Source organism: Papaver somniferum, chromosome 11, assembly GCF_003573695.1.
Source record: "Papaver somniferum cultivar HN1 chromosome 11, ASM357369v1, whole genome shotgun sequence".
NCBI lineage: Eukaryota > Viridiplantae > Streptophyta > Magnoliopsida > Ranunculales > Papaveraceae > Papaver > Papaver somniferum.
In genome coordinates, this window is record NC_039368.1 from 72,672,155 (window position 1) to 72,690,217 (window position 18,063).

At 36.7% G+C, this 18,063-nt stretch overlaps 2 protein-coding genes across 4 annotated transcripts; one reads left to right on the plus strand and one right to left on the minus strand.

Moving 5' to 3' along the window:
• Nucleotides 1–6,005: 6,005 nt before the first annotated feature.
• On the plus strand, nt 6,006–9,806 carry LOC113323775 (floral homeotic protein APETALA 2-like). Of its 2 annotated transcripts, XM_026572117.1 has the most exons (10): nt 6,006–6,970; nt 7,074–7,099; nt 7,232–7,262; nt 7,371–7,458; nt 7,579–7,724; nt 7,911–7,955; nt 8,050–8,153; nt 8,238–8,362; nt 8,689–8,805; nt 9,176–9,806. In XM_026572117.1, the coding sequence occupies exons 1-10, from the start codon at nt 6,273–6,275 to the stop codon at nt 9,344–9,346; spliced, it is 1,551 nt and encodes a 516-aa protein (XP_026427902.1). In that variant the 5' UTR covers nt 6,006–6,272; the 3' UTR covers nt 9,347–9,806. The 2 variants fall into 2 exon arrangements, with proteins under 2 accessions (XP_026427902.1, XP_026427903.1); XM_026572118.1 differs by lacking the exon at nt 7,911–7,955.
• A 783-nt stretch (nt 9,807–10,589) lies between these two features.
• Nucleotides 10,590–17,402, minus strand: LOC113320603. 2 transcript variants are annotated; one of them, XM_026568507.1, is made up of 14 exons: nt 17,201–17,402; nt 16,768–16,867; nt 16,565–16,692; nt 16,311–16,464; nt 16,001–16,110; nt 15,672–15,755; nt 15,541–15,589; nt 15,338–15,429; nt 14,664–14,802; nt 14,428–14,516; nt 12,960–14,353; nt 11,949–12,056; nt 11,070–11,868; nt 10,590–10,978 (listed from the first exon to the last, which is right to left on the minus strand). In XM_026568507.1, exons 2-13 carry the CDS (start codon nt 16,858–16,860, stop codon nt 11,306–11,308), a joined length of 3,003 nt encoding a protein of 1,000 aa, XP_026424292.1. In that variant the 5' UTR covers nt 16,861–16,867; nt 17,201–17,402; the 3' UTR covers nt 10,590–10,978; nt 11,070–11,305. The 2 variants fall into 2 exon arrangements, with proteins under 2 accessions (XP_026424292.1, XP_026424291.1); XM_026568506.1 differs by having other exon boundaries at nt 10,592–10,978; nt 11,060–11,868.
• Nucleotides 17,403–18,063: the final 661 nt, after the last annotated feature.

Sequence of the window (18,063 nt, forward strand, 5' to 3'; positions counted from 1 at the left end):
ATCATGTTTTATGTTCATTTCGTTACTAAATCTGATATTTTTAGTTTTTTTTTTTGTTGGCTTTTGGTTTAGTTTCAGTTTGCTTTTGTGTATTAACCATCAGTACGTGTATGACGTACTATTTTTCCATGTTTACTATGCATCTATAGGTTTGGTTTCAGTTTTGGTTGTTTATTAACCATCAGTTCGTATATGACGTACTGTTTTTATGCATCTTGATCGTAATTATTCGATCTTTTTGGGTTAGATTATGATTTTTTTTTAGCTTATTTGAACTTTCAATTTGATTATCTTGTTATTTTCGTTTCTTTATTTTCTCAAAATCATGTTTGTTTGTTGTTTCACGGGTATTATCCGGCAGTACATATGTTGCATACTAATTTGAACTTCTTTTAATTTTGTTTTATTCTTAGTTTTATCACTTGTTGTGGTTTGATCCATAAGTACATATCTTTCATACTAAAATAAGACTCTCGATTATGTTTTTTTGATAGATTCATTACATGCGGTTTGTTTTTTAGTTCATGAATCAGCAGTATATATGTGTCATACTGATACGAACTGCTTTTGATTATGTTTTATTCTTAGTTATATCATTTGTTGTTGTTTCATCCATAGTGTTTTTATTCTTAGTTATATCATTATGTGGAATACTAATACAAACTGTTTTTTTTTTGGGTTGATCCATTAGTACGTATGTGTAGTACTGAATATGTGCGTTAATTCGTCTATATTCATGGATTCGTCACTTTTTCTTTACATGCAGTTGATTTTTTAGTTCATTTGATTTTGTTTTATTCAAAGTTTGCCATTGTTTGTCTGTTGGTAGTTTAGTTCGGGTTAGGCGTAGGAATGGATCGTGGTGGCCGTGGCGTATAATGGGATTTCCTGAATTTCCTGATGGTTGCGTCCTTTCTCTGAAGGATCAAACTCCGGTGAAGTTCTTGGGACGATATAATGCAAACATGTAAGTGTTTCGATATTCTTGTTTATGTAATCTTGTTTAGTATGAAGTGTGTTTTAATGGGTGTGCATAATGTATGTACTGCATTCTCATGCATTTTTAGTGTGTTTTGATGAGAGTGTGTAATGCATGTATTGCATTCTCATGCATTTTTAGTGAGTTTGATGGAGTCCATAATGAATGTACTGTATTATTCCCAGATAAGTATTGTAGAAGGTTTTTGCAGCTTCATTTGGTATAATTTGGCAGTGCGTATATGATGCACTGCTGAAAATTCAGTTTATATACGCTACACTGACGAGAAATCAGTGTATAAATGTTGCACTCTGTAAAAATCACAGTCTTCACTTCATAGAACATTACAGTAGCTGCTGGTTTTTTGCTCCATAACTATTATTCTGCACTAAGCATAACCAAGTAATCCGCTTGGAGTTTTTATGCATTTTTTGATCATCTCAGTTGGTCACTTAGCAGGGGGCTCAACAAGACGTGCTAGTTGATATGGTTGCATAAAGTCATTTTTACAAGCAGATATTGGTACACGTTATCAACACAACTATGTAAGACTCTTGCTTAAGTTTCTTTTTTCGCATAGAGGAATACCAAAAAAACAAACTAATAAACAGTTTATCTCCTTGCTATACCTTTTTCTCTTAGTATACCAGCACCGTCGTCTATCCGCTGGACAACCCATAACGATTTTAGTTTCAATTTTTAAGTATATTCACTCTATAATTACCCAAGTTGGACTAAGTGAAGTATTGTTCATTATGGGGACATTTATAGGATCATATACATATTTTTCTTAACATTAAATCCGTGTTATTATGTTTAAAATCCACTGAAAATATGAGTGCATCCAATATGTACTGATAGTTGTGAAACGAAGACTTGCCTTTCTTAGCATTACACATAGGTTTAGATAGAATTAGTTGTGTTTTGTAACGTAATCATTGTCATGGTGTGAAAGGAAGAATTTTGTTTCTTAGCATTATCCATTGGTTATATGATCTTTTTGGGTTGGTAATGGAATTGGCTTATTAAGCAGTTTATGTGTCGGTTCGAGAACGATTTTTTTTTGGATTATACAGTATGAATTGAGTTTATTCAAGGATGATTTTTGTAGATGTAAAACATGAACTGAGTGTAGGTATACTGTCAATAAATTGGGTGTATAAGTACTGTCAAGAAATAGTTATTTGTTGCCTTCGAAAAAGAAAGGACCGAATAAATTGAGTGCAGATGTACTGTCAAGAAATTGAGTACATCATTTATAGACTGGAAAACATTTTGCAGGATTATTACTCTTCTTAGTTGGTATGGTTTGCTAAACGCCTACACGTCTTAAGAGTTTTCATTGGTAATGGGTGATAAGTACCTTAAATACATCTTTTGAATGTCAATTTTTTATGCTTTTCTTAGTTATTTCTCTTGTATTTTTGTATATTACGTTTGTTTTATTTTGCAAGCATTTTGGAGTCATGTTACATGAAAGAAGAGGAGAAGAGGCATAATTCATCATTTTGGCTACGCTAGGTGCTAATGGATTTGAAGCCAAGGCAGTCACACTTATTAATCGGGGTAGCCACCTGCTGTGATAAGGGCCAGTCTTATACGCAGCAACAACAAAGCTAGGTCCTAATACACTCGACAAGTTCCGCTCATTTCATCTCAGTCTACAACCAAAATACGAAGAGCTGCTGCCAAGAGTTCACCATTGTCCAACAAAGTCGACCAGCAGCTAGTCACGGTTCTTGTGGTCGTGTTTGAGGAGGAAAGGCGTGATCCAGAAGCTCAGAACAACAAGACATAGTGAGATATTAATACCGAGAAACCAGTTGGGAAAGAGTTGTTGTCTGTCATTGATTGGAATGAAGATCAAGGGAGATCAGGACTGGGATCTCGAAGCTGAGAAGGAAATAAAGATTGGGTATTCAATTTTGGAGAGTTTGGTTTGATTTTGAAGTCGTTTTGCTGCCAAGAGAAGGCAGTGAAGAGAAGACAAGTTAATATAAAGGATTTTTAAATGCTACATACGGGAAACTCCAGATAAAGCTTGATTTAGAACTTGAGATAAACATGGAAACATTGGTCGAATATTCAAAGATTGGGTTTGTAAAACTTGGACGAAAAACCAGTTAAGAGAGTGAAGCTTCTTGCCGTTGATTTTGATAGTTAACAGTGCAGAAGATATGTACTCGAATTTATAAGTATATAAGCTATGTGTACTCAAATTTGTAAGCAGTGCAGCGGATATGTACTCAATATAATAAGGGTGTAGACACGCACACGTTTGGTAGTAGAGGGTATTATGGTCATTTCAATGTTTTCAATTAATTTTGGACCTCCAGATAAAAAAAAATCCGGTTGGACCCTACTATAAATAACCTTATGGGCTTAGGACCAAACAAGAAATTTTCCATATTTTTAAGGTTAAGGTTTAAAGAGAATCAAAGTTGGGATTTCAAAGACTTGTTCTTACTAGGACTGAACATGGTTTCGGTTTTCCGCTGGAACCGGACCAAACCAGACCAATTAGGAAGAAACCAAACCGAACCATTTACTAATGGATTGGTTACGGTGTAGAAAGTAAAAAACCGATAGTGTTGGTTTTGGTTTGGTTTGACCTCTAAAACCGAACCAAAAATCATTGGATAACCGATTAATTTTTAAATTTAGTTTCTGTCGTCGATTTACAAGTATTAGATTCTACCCATTGATTTAGAGGATAAATAGAAACCCTAAATCTAATATTTCATTATGATACTCTCCCTCTTTCTCTTTCTCCTTCTCTCAGTCGCCTCCCTTCTCCACCCCCAACTACAGCTGCTGCTACTCGACTTTTTTCTTCCCGTCTTCCTTCTCGACTTTTTTGTCAATAACTAAATTAAGATATATTATATATCTTCTTTTGATCTCTAGAATTAGAGTAAGCTTTAACTATTCTTGATATTTATTTATTTTTATTTTTTTTGTCTGTAAACTTGTGTAAACCAATACTATCGGCAACTACGATTTTCTTGTCTGTAAATTTGTGTATTTTTTTTTGGTTTGACATAATTACTGATTAACCAAAAACCACTGGGACAAACCGAAACCAACCGGAACCATTTGGAAACCGAACCAATGGTTAATGGATTGGTTTGGTTTAGATTTTTAGAAACCAATAGTATTGGTTTCGGTTTTGGTTTGGCTAGAAACCGAACCAAAACCGACCATGAACACCCCTGGTTCTTACAAAGTAGAACAAAATTCTAAAGATGGAAAACATATTCAAATAGAACAGAGAGATTAGGCCGAAGATTGAGTGATATATAATCCAAGAATTTCGTCCACCGGTTAAATAAAACATAATCATCAATTCATCATACCACATAAGACATTTTAATAAAACATTCATCTCTTTATTTGCTTGCTTAAATCTGAAGTCACTGTTAAGTTTTCACTTTTTCTGCTGATCCTCCCAATCTTCAAAAGCAGCGCAGCATATACATAGTTATTAACGTAAAACTTGTCGAAAAATCCTAACTCAATCCATAAATTCGTCGTATCTAGTCCCTAAATAATCCCTCCGCATCTTAAAATTATCTACTCAATTATTGAAAGGCAAATTTTAGAAAAGGCAGGGGTAACGATGGTAATCCGACTGGTAAACCCGTACCAAACACACCTTGTTTATGCGTTAAAGCACATGTTATTCATGCTGTTACAAAATCTGTCAGTAGTGCAGTGGGCCGATATCATAAACCACGAAAAAGGACAAAACAATATTGATTTCCGTTTATCTTTCTTGTAAAACTGCACACACGCAACAGTACTACTACATTACTACTTGTACTCCATGAGATAAAAAAGAATCATTTTATTGCCAGATATCCATATCTTTCAAGTGCAGGCAATCATTTTATGAAATGAAGGGAGGAGTTTTAAGGAAGAGAGACTCGGTATTATTATTTAAGTTATTAACTAAATCATCGGATCAAATGATCTTTTGACTTTAACTAGGTGTTATAACCACATGTCCAGGATGTGATGACCACTGACCCATATGCACATATCTTGTGGATTATGATTTGAACGAGCTCAGAATACTAAATAGAAAGTATAGCCGCTAACAGCCAGTCAGAAGAATGCTAACCTGGACTCCTAGAACGATAAAATCAGCCTAAGTAGTAGATCAAATTCCAATTTTCTTTTCTTTTTTTAAATTAGTGAGCCCCCGTCTAAGTTTTTGGGGCCATTCATGTAAATGGACGGTTTTTGAACTGTCGATATTTAAGAGGACTGATTAAAATCTGAGATTTTGAATAAAGGATCCTGTAGGGGTCTCGGCCCAAGTCAAGAAATTGCCAGTCGGATGCTCATATTCCATTACTGAACATTTTTCCCTAATTAGTCCACCACCAATTAAAAACTGCAGCAACGTCGAAAGCATTTGGCATTATCATTCCCAAATGGGAATACAGAAAGAAAAACGAAAGAGGAGTTTTGTTTATTTAATTGAGTGGGTGGGTCCTATAAGGGCAGCTACGGGCAGGCAGTATTGTAACAGCTGGTCTAACTTAGGGCAGCTAACGACGTGTACGGCTTTTGCCCACTCGACTCCCCTTAGGTCCGACAAATAAGGAAACAAAGAAACAATTAAAAACCAGAGATATTTTTAGTTTTTCGCTAAAAAAATTATCCCCATCTTTTTCAACTTTAAAAACATCAATCAGATCAAATAATAATTAAATCAGAAAAAGAATCAGATAATCACAGCCGTTGATAATCTTACATATTTATGGTATACTCCTTTTTTCCTATTTATAGCATCATGAATTTAATGAGCCCCACTTATTGAATTATCGTACCTACTGTTATTCGCCACGTGGCTTCACCCTATCAAAACAAATCCCATGATTTTTATTTCAAAAGTCCTCTTCAATACTTTCGTCTACATAATTTGACGGTCTCGATTACATCAAGACTCATGAGTGACTCAAAATAAATACTATCATTTCATTTCTCAACTTCTTTTTTTTTAACTAGTGCTCTGCTCTCTCCTCCAATTTGATTCTCTTTTTTCTTTCTTCTGATTTTTGATTATTCAGATTTATCTGATTATGAATTTTTTTCAGAGAAATTGTTACTAGAATTAAGATTGGATCAATTTTTGTTACTTTAAACTCAGATTAATCTGATTTGGATTCTTAATCTAATCGAGTTTTCTGTGACTTTGATTAGTTTTTGGAGTTATTTTTTCCTTCTCTTCATTGAAGAGTATTTTTGGTGCTTCTTGCTGGTGAATCCGTGAACAAAAGGAAGAATGATGTTTGATCTTAACGTTAGAATCACTGAACAAGTGGTGGACTGTGATTCTGAACAAGTCTTCAAGGTGAAACAGCAAGGAGGTTGTTCTGGGAAAGTTCAACAGGTTGTGATAGATGATTCATCAGGAACATCGAATTCATCATCAGTAGTGAATGCTGAAACAGCATATTCAAGTAATGGTGCAGAAGAAGATTCATGTTCAACTCATAATAATCATGACCATCTAAGTGGTCGAAATGGTAACGGAAATGAGATTTTGGCGTTGGACTTTGGTATACTGAACAAGGATGTTGATGTTATTGTTAATAGAGTTGAAACCGGAGATTCTCGTGACGATGATTTGGCGGGAAATCTCAGCTTATTACAATCAAGTTTCGTAACTAAGAAGCTATTTCCTGTTAGTCATGGTGATTCTAATGGTTTTAATTTGTTTTTACCAAATTCTGAGTCTTCGATTCAATCGCATTGGATGGATCTTTCTTCTCACCACCGTGGAACTGTTGTTGGTGCTGCTAGTGGTGGAAATCATCATAAACAAGAGGTAGTGATGAAAGTAATTCATCCACCACCGCAACAACAACAACAGCAACAACCACAAGTGAAGAAGAGTCGAAGAGGACCTAGGTCCAGAAGTTCTCAGTACAGAGGAGTTACATTCTATCGAAGAACTGGCAGATGGGAATCTCATATCTGGTTAGTGTTAGTCCTAATTCTGTTTGATCTTTCTTTGAAGTTTTAGTGTTTTAATCACTTTAGTTAAGATTATTTATTTAGTTTTTATTTGGTGTTATAACAGGGATTGTGGGAAACAAGTTTATTTAGGTAAGGATTTATAATAATCTCTACATGAAAATTTATCTGTGGTTCATAAGAAATTTGGTTGTCAATTAGTGTGACAGACGAACTTGTTTCATGTGTTTGATGAATTTTAGTGTTGGTTTTGTAATATTTTAGGTGGATTTGATACAGCTCATGCTGCAGCAAGGTAAAATTTGATTTCACTGAAAACTAGAATTTCAAATGCTAGGCTTTTATTTCAATTTGATTTTTGTAACTACATATTTTTAAAAGAGATTGGGTTTCATGGTTACAGAGCGTATGATCGAGCAGCAATTAAGTTTAGAGGCGTTGAAGCTGATATTAACTTTAATCTTAGTGATTATGATGAGGATATGAAGCAGGTACTAATTATTTGACTTCACAAAAAAATTTAATCAATGGTGCTTATTGGTTAAGTGGTGATTTGTTTTTGCTGCTGGTGTAATCTGATTGGATTGTATCTTCGTTAAACTGATCTTCAGATGAATAACTTAACCAAGGAGGAATTTGTTCACATCCTTCGTCGCCATAGCACGGGATTCTCAAGGGGCACGTCGAAATATAGAGGAGTGACGCTTCACAAATGCGGTAGATGGGAAGCTCGTATGGGACAATTTCTCGGCAAGAAGTAAGAAAGACCTTCAATACTTAACAACTAGGAAATTACATTTAAGATATATTATACAACTTCCGCAAACATAAAATCTCTAGAATGGGTATCAGGCTTCTATACTAGGCTCTAAACAATTCTAAGATGCCTATACAAGAAGATTTGAGAACCTTTCATAGATGAGAATGTAATGATTGCGTGCAGGTATATATATCTTGGGCTATTCGACAACGGAATAGAAGCTGCAAGGTCTTACAGATCATGATTTTGTTATCTCGTATACAGAATTTATTACCTTAAGGTTTCTTCCAACACAAGTCTACATTTTGGTTTTTGGACTCAGGGCTTATGACAAAGCAGCTATCAAATGTAATGGAAGAGAAGCAGTCACCAATTTTGAGCCAAGTACATATGCAGGGGAGATAAATCCCAAGACCGACGAAGGAGGTATAAGTTGATCTGAACATCATTTTGTCTGATTTGTTATGTTTTGTTAATCTTTTAACACGGCTGTTGTTTTATATTATTCAGGCACCAATTACAACCTTGACCTAAACTTAGGGATGTCTACACCTTCTTCTGCTGATGGACGACGATGTGGAAGCAATATGATCGGTTACTTCCCTTTCAGCACACATGATGCTAAGAGAGCAAGGGTAATTACTATACAACTTTTTAAGACTTTATACCATCTTATTAATATGCAAGAAATAGCTGTTTCATGAACCTAGATAACATTACTCTGCTTATGCATCCGTCAACAACTTCAAGTGTAGAGCACATGTTCAGATTTGAGCTTAATCACTAGCTAGCTATACTCGAAGGCTCAAATTTCTTGAGTAAAAAATAGGAGAGTCTTATGATGGATCACATATATCAAAAGTTGACTCATTTTTGCCATTCAAGTGCATATTGGATTGAGCCTCAGTTTGTCATGTCAAAAAGCTATTAACAAACCTTACCATCTACCGTGCTTTTCCAGATGGAGAACCCTGTTGCAGCAGCTCTGTGTGTTCAAACACCAAATGGTCAAGTTATGTCATCCGAGCACCCTGCATTCTGGACTGGCATACCTCCCAATTTCTTTGTTAATTATGAGGTAATTAGTGTGTTTGATGTGACTGTTTTTGCTCTTAGTCTCCAACAGAAAGCAATTACTACTCCCCCTCGTGCCTCCCCCCTTCCAAGCGTATAGAGATAACACTTTTCAACCTTAGAAGCCAGAGAATAGCATTGTCACAATTAGATGTCCTTGAAACATACAGTCCTCTTTGCATAGAATTTCAGCCTTGAAACTCCTTGGATTCATTGCTAGATTCAAGTGAAGTATAGTAACAGCTTAGGTTGTAAACAGGTTTCAAACTTCAGTAGAGAACTTGCTCGAGTATTTTTGTGTTTTTTTTTTCATTTTTATTTTTCTATAGCTCTATCAGGACATTAACTAACAAAAGCATGGCTTCTAATTGCAGGGGGGAACAATTGGTAGAAGGGTGGATGTAGATTTGCCTCGTCTGGCGAGTCAGTCCATGCAACTTCATGGATCATTTGTACCCACTGCCACAATGCCTTTATTCGCAGCTGCAGCATCATCAGGATTCTCTTCTTCAGCTACAATTCCTCCGAATACCAACAGGATCTGAATTCTGAAGAGCTACTAAAATCTATCTGATTTTATAATCTATACATCTGGGTAACTCGGCTAAAACAATCAGACATCCCAGGGCATCCCTTTCTTACTCTACATATCTCTTAGACCCTCAAAACCATATTATGTTGCATTTAAAGCAAGCGGTTATAAACAATTAATAAGTATATAACCGCGAAAAATCTTTAAAAGTTGGATTGCAGTTAACCAGCTTAGTTCCGAGGGAGAGAATGCTGCTGTGTGCGTGCTTTTCTATTCCAGGTGGTTGTTATCACTTATCAGAAACAATATAGTATATATATATATATATATATATATATATAGTAACAGAATATACCAAGCCTGATATATAGTATATACCAAGCCTGATATATCCGTCTCAATTGTAATAGAAAACAGTTAATTACAAGATCAAAACTTATGAATTGTGAATCTAATAATGGGTGTCGTATGAGTTTGATTTATTGATGGTATTCACAGTTCTAGGCTGCTGCATAGTCTCTGTTGCTTCTTTTATCTGAGCATTTTCAGTTCAGGCCTGAAAAGGTCGTCAACTCCCATCTCTATCGTGCCATACTGGGGTGTGGGCGAGGGGAGGAGAGGGGGGACTTGATTCCCTTGGAAGAAGGAACGAAAGACTTCTGTGTTTAACGTAAGGCGATGGTTTAGTATTCGTCTACGTGAAAAGTCATAACCACTAGGTTTACACATTATTTTTCCCCATCCTCCAACAGTATCAGGATTACCTTGGCTTTTCATAGTTTTGAAAGGGTTCTTTTGCCTGTAGTATCTCCTCAAAAGTAAACATGAGTCAGACTGTCACCACAGATTCCTAATCAGTAGGAATAAGCATGTGAACAAACTAGCTTTTCAGTTGTCACAGTCTCTCCATCAATGATGATGGGTAATATCCTCTTTATTTTCAGCTCAGCTCTATCCTCCAGCTTCACATCTTTAAGAAGTTGCTTCTAAATAACGAACGGGTGGATAGGGGTCATTAAAGGACTTGAAATAATATTGGTCGAGTGGGAATCCATTCAGTTGTTGATATCACAAATCTTTCCCTCATTATACGACAGTCAATCACATCACATGGTTACTGATGAACTGATTCGGAAAGAAAAAGAAAATGTCAATTGGGTGGTTACTTGAAGGAGCGAACTACATCTTATCACTTGTATGTTCCCAAGATTACGATGTCTAATACTGAAGGGTTTTCAGTTCGCAAATGGCCAACAGAAACAAAAAAAAATAGTTGTGAAACTCCAGGAGAAAAATTATATCCACATCAATCATTAACAGAAAACCAACTAAAAATTAACACAACCTCCTATTAAGGTAAACTAATTCTTTCTTTCATTAAGGATCTTCTATCATCCACCGCGATCAGCCACTACTCTACACAAGAGCCCCACGCAAGGGTGCAAAACAGAATGTATCTAAAATAGATGAAAAACCTAGAGACCTCAAGCGAAACATATAGCCGCTTTGTGCGTAAAGGTGGCCTATCTCGGTTTTCCAACTCGATTTCAGCCCCTTCAATCACAAGAGTATTCCTGTTGTCAATCAATCGCACAGCATTTCAATCTCTTTGCCAATGCATAATCCTTTTTGGAAAAAGCTTTCCCTGCAAAAGCATCAAGAAGGGCACTTGAAACTTCACATGCTAATCAAAGTAAAGAGAGAAATAATAGACTGAAATCCTAACCTGCGGGTACCTCAAAAACCAAGTGATCGGATAGCTCAGAATACCCAATTTAGCTCAAGCCTTCCAAGATTTTCCATAACAAAGTAATGTGCACGACGAGACCAGGTATAGAATTGTAACACCCATTCCAGGAGCAATGAAACAGCAGTTGGGCTATGCAGATATGATTGACCACACTTCTTGCTCCATCCACCACCGAGATGCCAGAACCCTGCTCGAAACAATTTTGTCTCGAGCAAAAGAAAGTTACATTCCAAATGCTCTGTTGTATAGATCACCTGAACTTGGAATACGATACGTCAGATCCTCGTGACCAAGAAAATACTTGTTAAATCCAAGTGTATTCTCATTTCTAAGAAGCTCTGGCAGGACAAGGTCATTTCTGCTTTGAAACTCATTCCGACCTCCATCCCAATGACCATTAGATATATGAGCAGCAGCATTTCTAGACTGTAAAGATGACTGCACAAAGGAGGGTTGCTCTTGATTTCTCAAATGCATACCACTATAGACCTCATTACGAGAAGAAAATCTATTGCCGTTCCCAAATTGATCCGAAAATCTAGAATGCTGCTGCGTAGTTATGGATTGCTGCATTAATAGCTGCTGAATTCTAGGATCATCCTGAGGAGAGAAGGTTGACTTTATATCTGGAATTGAGCCATTAATAATCCCATTAGGGAGCAGCCCTTTGCCGACTGCCATTATTGCAGGGTCAAAAAATTCAATGTCTTCATGACTGACAGGGTTTCCATTTGGCTGACCCCAATACTGATTTCTTAACATTGAACTTTCAAAAGAATGATTTCCTGGAGAAAAAAATATGTAATATGTAAGAACCACAGTTAAGTACAAATTGTATACGAAAAGAATTTGAAAATGTACAAACCAGAAGCAGTATCTAGAGTGTCCAGCCTATCTTGAGAAGAAAATCCTGGAGGTGTCGCTCTGCTGGGAACCGAAAACCCAGGAGGTGCAGATGTTGGAGCTCTTGAAACTGTTCGGAAGAATATCAGAGAACGTTAGTATTTATATTGTTAATAACATCCAAATATCCAATTGACAGGGGCATTGGGAACCATGTTAGACGTCCAAGCAAAGAACAGTCATCTTGGACTTAATATAAGAGATCAAGATAATTGGTTCACAGTTTGGAGATGCTCAAACTTAATATAAGAGATCAAGATAATTGGTTCACAGTTTGGAGATGCTCAAAAGTCAAAAGATATCCAATTAAATAGGGGCATTGGGAACCATGATAGACGTCTAAGCAAAGACTATCTTGGACTTATTGGACTTAATATCTTAATATAAGAGACCTGGTTCACAGTTTTGATATGCAACTGATAAAGGTGCATTAACCTGAAATCATCAAATAGATTTTATACCACTACAGTACGAAAAAGTTTATCCAGGAACTAGTTGGGTGAAGACATGAAGCAATGTAAAATATATCCGAATCAATGCTCCTCATCCCAAAAAGCCAAACCAGCACTCTTGGATCCTCCATCTTAGGAAAGCAATTGAAAAGGAATTATGGCTCTCTTCAATTTGGACATCAATTTTGGACCACTAGAATATTTTTTGGGGACACCTCGTTTCTAATGTGCACTACACTTGGCATAAGCTACAACTAACTTGAATTAGAAGAGCAAGGATAGCCGATGAATTTGAAAGACGTTCTTACAAAAACCAAATCATGATTTTAATACAACTAACATACTTTAACAGTAACAAAAGAAATAAGACAGCACAAAGACAACTAAGACAGCAAAATTTCAATCCATCTTTAGTAATTGGCTAACGGTAGGAACAGGAAGATATATATAACAGAGTTTTAGTATGCTTAAACAACAAGGGGCCATGGGAGTCAATTCAAAAGGTTTACAAGAGAGCTTACTTGGTGAAGTGAGTGGTTGTCCACCGGGAAAGATGTCTGCTTCCTCCAAAATATAGGATGAAAAACCTGGTTGACGCTTTTCGGTGTACAAGTCTCCGTTTGCCATGGAACTCTGATAAGTAGAGTAGTTACCCATATAACCATTGCTGCCTGAAGAAGGCTCCAAGCCAGGTACTTGGTTTGCAAAATCATCCTGTCTTGCAAATGAAAACCTAGATTGGTTGCTGTTTTTCACTTTCAATGCACCAGAGAGAGAGCCACGCTCATTTTCACCAAACAATTGAGCAAGATTCTGAGGTAATGCCAATGAAACATCCCATGCGTCAGAGTCCATTGAAAAAATATTTGAGATTATGCTACTTTCGCCCATATCCACAGTACTATTTTTCAAAGTACCGGATCCTTTATCATTACAACTTCCTGAGTAACCGACAAGTTCAACATTCAATGGATGTCTGGAATGACCAAAAGTCCTTCCCATATTAGAAGAACTGCTGACCTTGCTCTCGAAATACCCATTAGATGATAACAGCTCATTCGATCTAGCCAGAAGTGAAGCATCAGCGACATCTGCCCGCACAGTTGTATTATCAACACTGAGATGATTGCTCAAAGGGAAACTCTGGTCGCCTTCCCAGCTGTTCCTGCTGGAACTGTTTATAGCAGGAAGAAGATCAGATGAGTAAGGCAAATGTGATGACTGCCCACCAACTTCTGGAATCTTCAATGTTTGCCTATTCACATCTTGCACGCCTTCTTGAGCTTCATTACCCCGAACTAATGGTACTTGTCCTTTTAAAACAGACACTTCATCAGATGAGCTGGCAATTTCACTAGCAACAAGTGAATTACCAGGTAAACCAGATGAAATGTGATTAGAGACTGGACCATTAGATTTAAAAGTTCCTGTGCCAGTGTAGCTACCTATGGCTATAGAAGAAATCCCAGAACATAAACTCTGAGTTGCTTCATCAATAACAACACTCACACCCTTGCCTGAAACCGATGTACTAGCTTTTTTATTAGGTACTTTAGAATTTTTTAATGGCTTTGCAACGCCTGCTTCCCTGTTCTCAGATAAAGGTGGACATGCTGTAAGAGGAGGAAATGCATCTCGGGCAACCTCCTCTGGTTTATCAGTTGTAGTTTTATCTCTAGCTGAAGTTTGTTTGCGATTTTCCAGGAACCCGGATCTACCATTAGAATGTGCCGCATGATTATCTTCTGTGCCACTATGTTTCTTTCCTACTTCGGTATGCACTGTAGCAGCCCTAATTGTGCTTGAAACCATGGGAGGGAACGAATCATCACGCCCATCAGAGTTTTGTTTAGTAAACCCAGTTGAACCATCTGACGATATGGTAGGTGGACGTCCATTTGAAGCACGCAATCCCCTGAGAAAGGATTCAAAAATTCAGAAGCAATACTTCTCAAACCAAACAAAGATAAACTAAAGAGAAGATCATACCATGAAGCTGCTGCTGGAAGAGAGACAGATCTTCCAGGGGACACAATTGGCACACTGGGGGGCGAAGATTTACCAAGACTTGAAGAATTCTGGTTTACAGCAACAAGTGTAATCAGAATAAAGATATATCCAATACTCAAACATTCAAACTATAAGAGCACGGCACTTTTTCATAGAGAAAGAATGTATAAACAAACAAAACAGATAAAAACAGCATAAAATCTCTGTTTTCATACATTTGAGACACTTATGGGTATAGGCTTTTCTAAAGTAGGTGCACTGATATTGATTAGCTCGTCTGCTGGAGGAGGCAACACATTCCCTGAACGTCGCAGAGAATTGTTTGTAGCGCCAGTTATTTGTTGAACTCTACTCCTACAAAACAGAAGATGGGTTAATACAATAAAGTTACTTTAAGACATACTTTAAACAACATTAATTCCTTCTGAGCACTATGATTACACTCAACACTAAACAATTCCTTCTGACCCTCTTCACAGGTTAAATCAGGCGCAGCAAACTAAGCTTCTTGGCATTTTCAAGAATGGTATTCGCTACTATTTTCAAGAGTAGGTTTACGAGTACTCAAATAATATTATACATTAAGGAAAAGATAGACATTCAAAACAGCTTGCAATCGTAAAGAGTACTTGCAACACATCCCACGTCATAGTGATATTGAATGCAAATTTTCACACAACTGATGGACTACAGGAACACAGGTTGCGGGTTAAATTAAGAGATGGCTAAAATAAACAATAAGGTCTCAGGATAGTTAGATCAACGAAAAATGTTTGCTCCACCGCATCCCTATCACTTTCAAGTTAACACATTAAACACACAAAGCAGAGAGACTTTGGCATAAACTACAAATAGATAACACCACATAGTTCAGCATATGCAACTGTACCTGGTATATGCTGAAATTATTTCATCTTTCGTAAAACTATCTTCTTGGGTGCCAACTTCATGCAGATACAGACAATCAGGATTGTTACAAGGCTGGAAAACAAAGAGAAACTTTCAATTAGTGTTCTCCTGCGTATAGCTGTTTTTCAGTAACCAAGAAAAAGAACGCGATAGATCTCAATTTATATATGACTTTCCCCACACCGTATTTCTTAACCATGCATGACAATATTTTGTGGTTCCAAAGCACGCTCTGCAAAGGGCGAAAAAAACAGGTATCAAGTTACATCCTGCTATGTTATGCATAATACATGAGAAATAGTGCATGAGCTTACTTTAAGGGTTTATCTTCTAGGACATAGCCATGCACTGATTGTATACATCGGACAGCCTCTTCTTCTTTTGAGTAAGTAATATATCTGCAAGCACCAATAACAGAACTGATGTAAACTACAATTTGAGCATGAAACGCACGCTAATTAGCCAAAAAAAGACCTTTGCATAGAAGTTCAGTAATCTTTTGCACACTGGCAGAAAGATGCAATAAACCACATATTTAAGGGGGAGAACGGCAAAAGAAGATACAACAACAATTCATGGCGGGCATTTCATATCGATAACAGCACTTACGCACCCCCACCAAAAAAAATGATGGAAAACTTACACACTACAAGTGTTGGTAGCAGAGTATTGTATGGACCCTCCAGCATTTCGGGACATAGAAACCTTCATAACCTTTCCATACTGACCAAAATACTCCTTGTGCTGGAGAAGCTGCACAGAACCATAAAAACACGTCATAACACTAAAAAACAATGTAAATGCCAGACCAAACTGATCGGAAACACCAAAACCCACTCAATAACCCAAGCAGATACTGATGTAGCGGAAAAGACTATCTAAGCTGAACCACTCATTTAGAAACTGATGTGGAGAGGGGTCAGAGCAAGAGCATATGTGGAGGAGATACGCACATCCTCATCAGCTAAACTAGAAGGTATCCCGATTATGTACACCAGGTTCCTCTGAATAACTCGAACGCTGCTAAGATTCTTCCTTCCATCAGATGACTTAGGCTTCCCCTTCTGTGGCTTTAATCTTCTGTCTGAATTGTTCTCAGCCATAGACCTGTTTGCAAGGAAGCACATCATGAGCATTCCCAATTTAACCAAATACTGCTTGCCAAAAGTATGTGTAGCAGTGTGTGCTAATGCTATAAAACAATCACCTTTCAAATCTCACTGTCTTCTCTACAATTTTTTCCTTGTCATAGGGAGTACGACATGCAGGACATCTTCCCTCCATATCATCCTTCTCAGCCATGTCCATGACATTATGCCAACACCACACGCATATCTAAAGAAACAATACAAAAATAAGAACTAGTCCATAATGTTTCCAATTATCTAATCCACAAAATCCATATCTAACCTCGTAACCACATTTGCAAGGCTTCAATTGCTTATCAGTCAAATCCATCTCCTCGGTACAGAGAGGACATATCTTGTCTCCTTCATCACCCATGTTTGACCTACAAACAGAATAGAAATCAACTCCAGCTGATGAAAAAACACAATTGAAATATAAACTGAAACCAACCAACAAAACAAACCGCAAGTGAACAATCAACTCATAAAGACTAAACACACACTAAAGACTAAACACATGAAACCCTAAAAAAGTTGGTGATAATTTTATCGCAACTGTAGTTTCAGATAATGTTAGGAATTTAAGAATCAAATAACATAATCTTTGTTTGATTAGCAACAGGACGACAGAAATCAGTATCATCAAAACACAAATCTATTAGAAAAACATGGATCTTAACAAGTTAGGGTTTCGTTTCGAAACTGGTGATACTTACAGTTAGGGATCTAAAAAGTAACGAAATCTCTTCTTCGGAGGCAGAAAAACAACAACAATATACGCAGTTGTGGGAGAGAGAATGAGAGCGGAAGAGAACGAAGCCCTAAAAGAGAGATATAGAGAGAGACGACTACGAGTGATAGAAACTCAGAGGTCCGAAACGCAAACGCCTTTTCTGGATGGATGGATCTTTTCTTTGTTTTTTTATTTTATTTTCGGAGGTCTTTATCTATCATTAAATATAAATATAATCACTTGATTTTTCTTTATGATCCATGTAAAATTTTATAATTACCAAAAAACCTAACGAATTTGGTGTATGAACTTTTAATTGGAAAAAGGATTTAGATAGCCCTAGGTGTCAAAAACCCGTTATCATCAAGTTAAGCCGAATTAGATAAGCCCAAACCCGGGACCAAAGCATCAGTTTAGATACCCCTAGTAGTTAGCTAGCTCAAAGTCCAATACATGTCAATGCTTCCGCCAATCTTAGCCAACAAAGAGAGAGAAGCTATGTGAAATCGGCTTTCCAAAATCAACATAATTGATCATTTATTTAGTTTAATCTTTTGATTTATGTCTTGTTTAAATCTTTTTCTTTCTTCTTTTTAATCTCAAGTATGCGTTAGTATCTCCATTAATGATTGTGGAACTTATATAATGGATTGTTCTAATTAGTTTGGCTTAGGCTAAACCTTTATAACTTTATCAATATATATTTTTGTTTTTTATATTTTACATTATATCATCTTTCTAATGAGAAAATAATTTTTAGGGGATTTTAATAAAATGCCACACTTTCAATTTCATGTTTAAGAAATTGCCACCGTTTTTTTCAAAATTTATTTAATGCCACACATT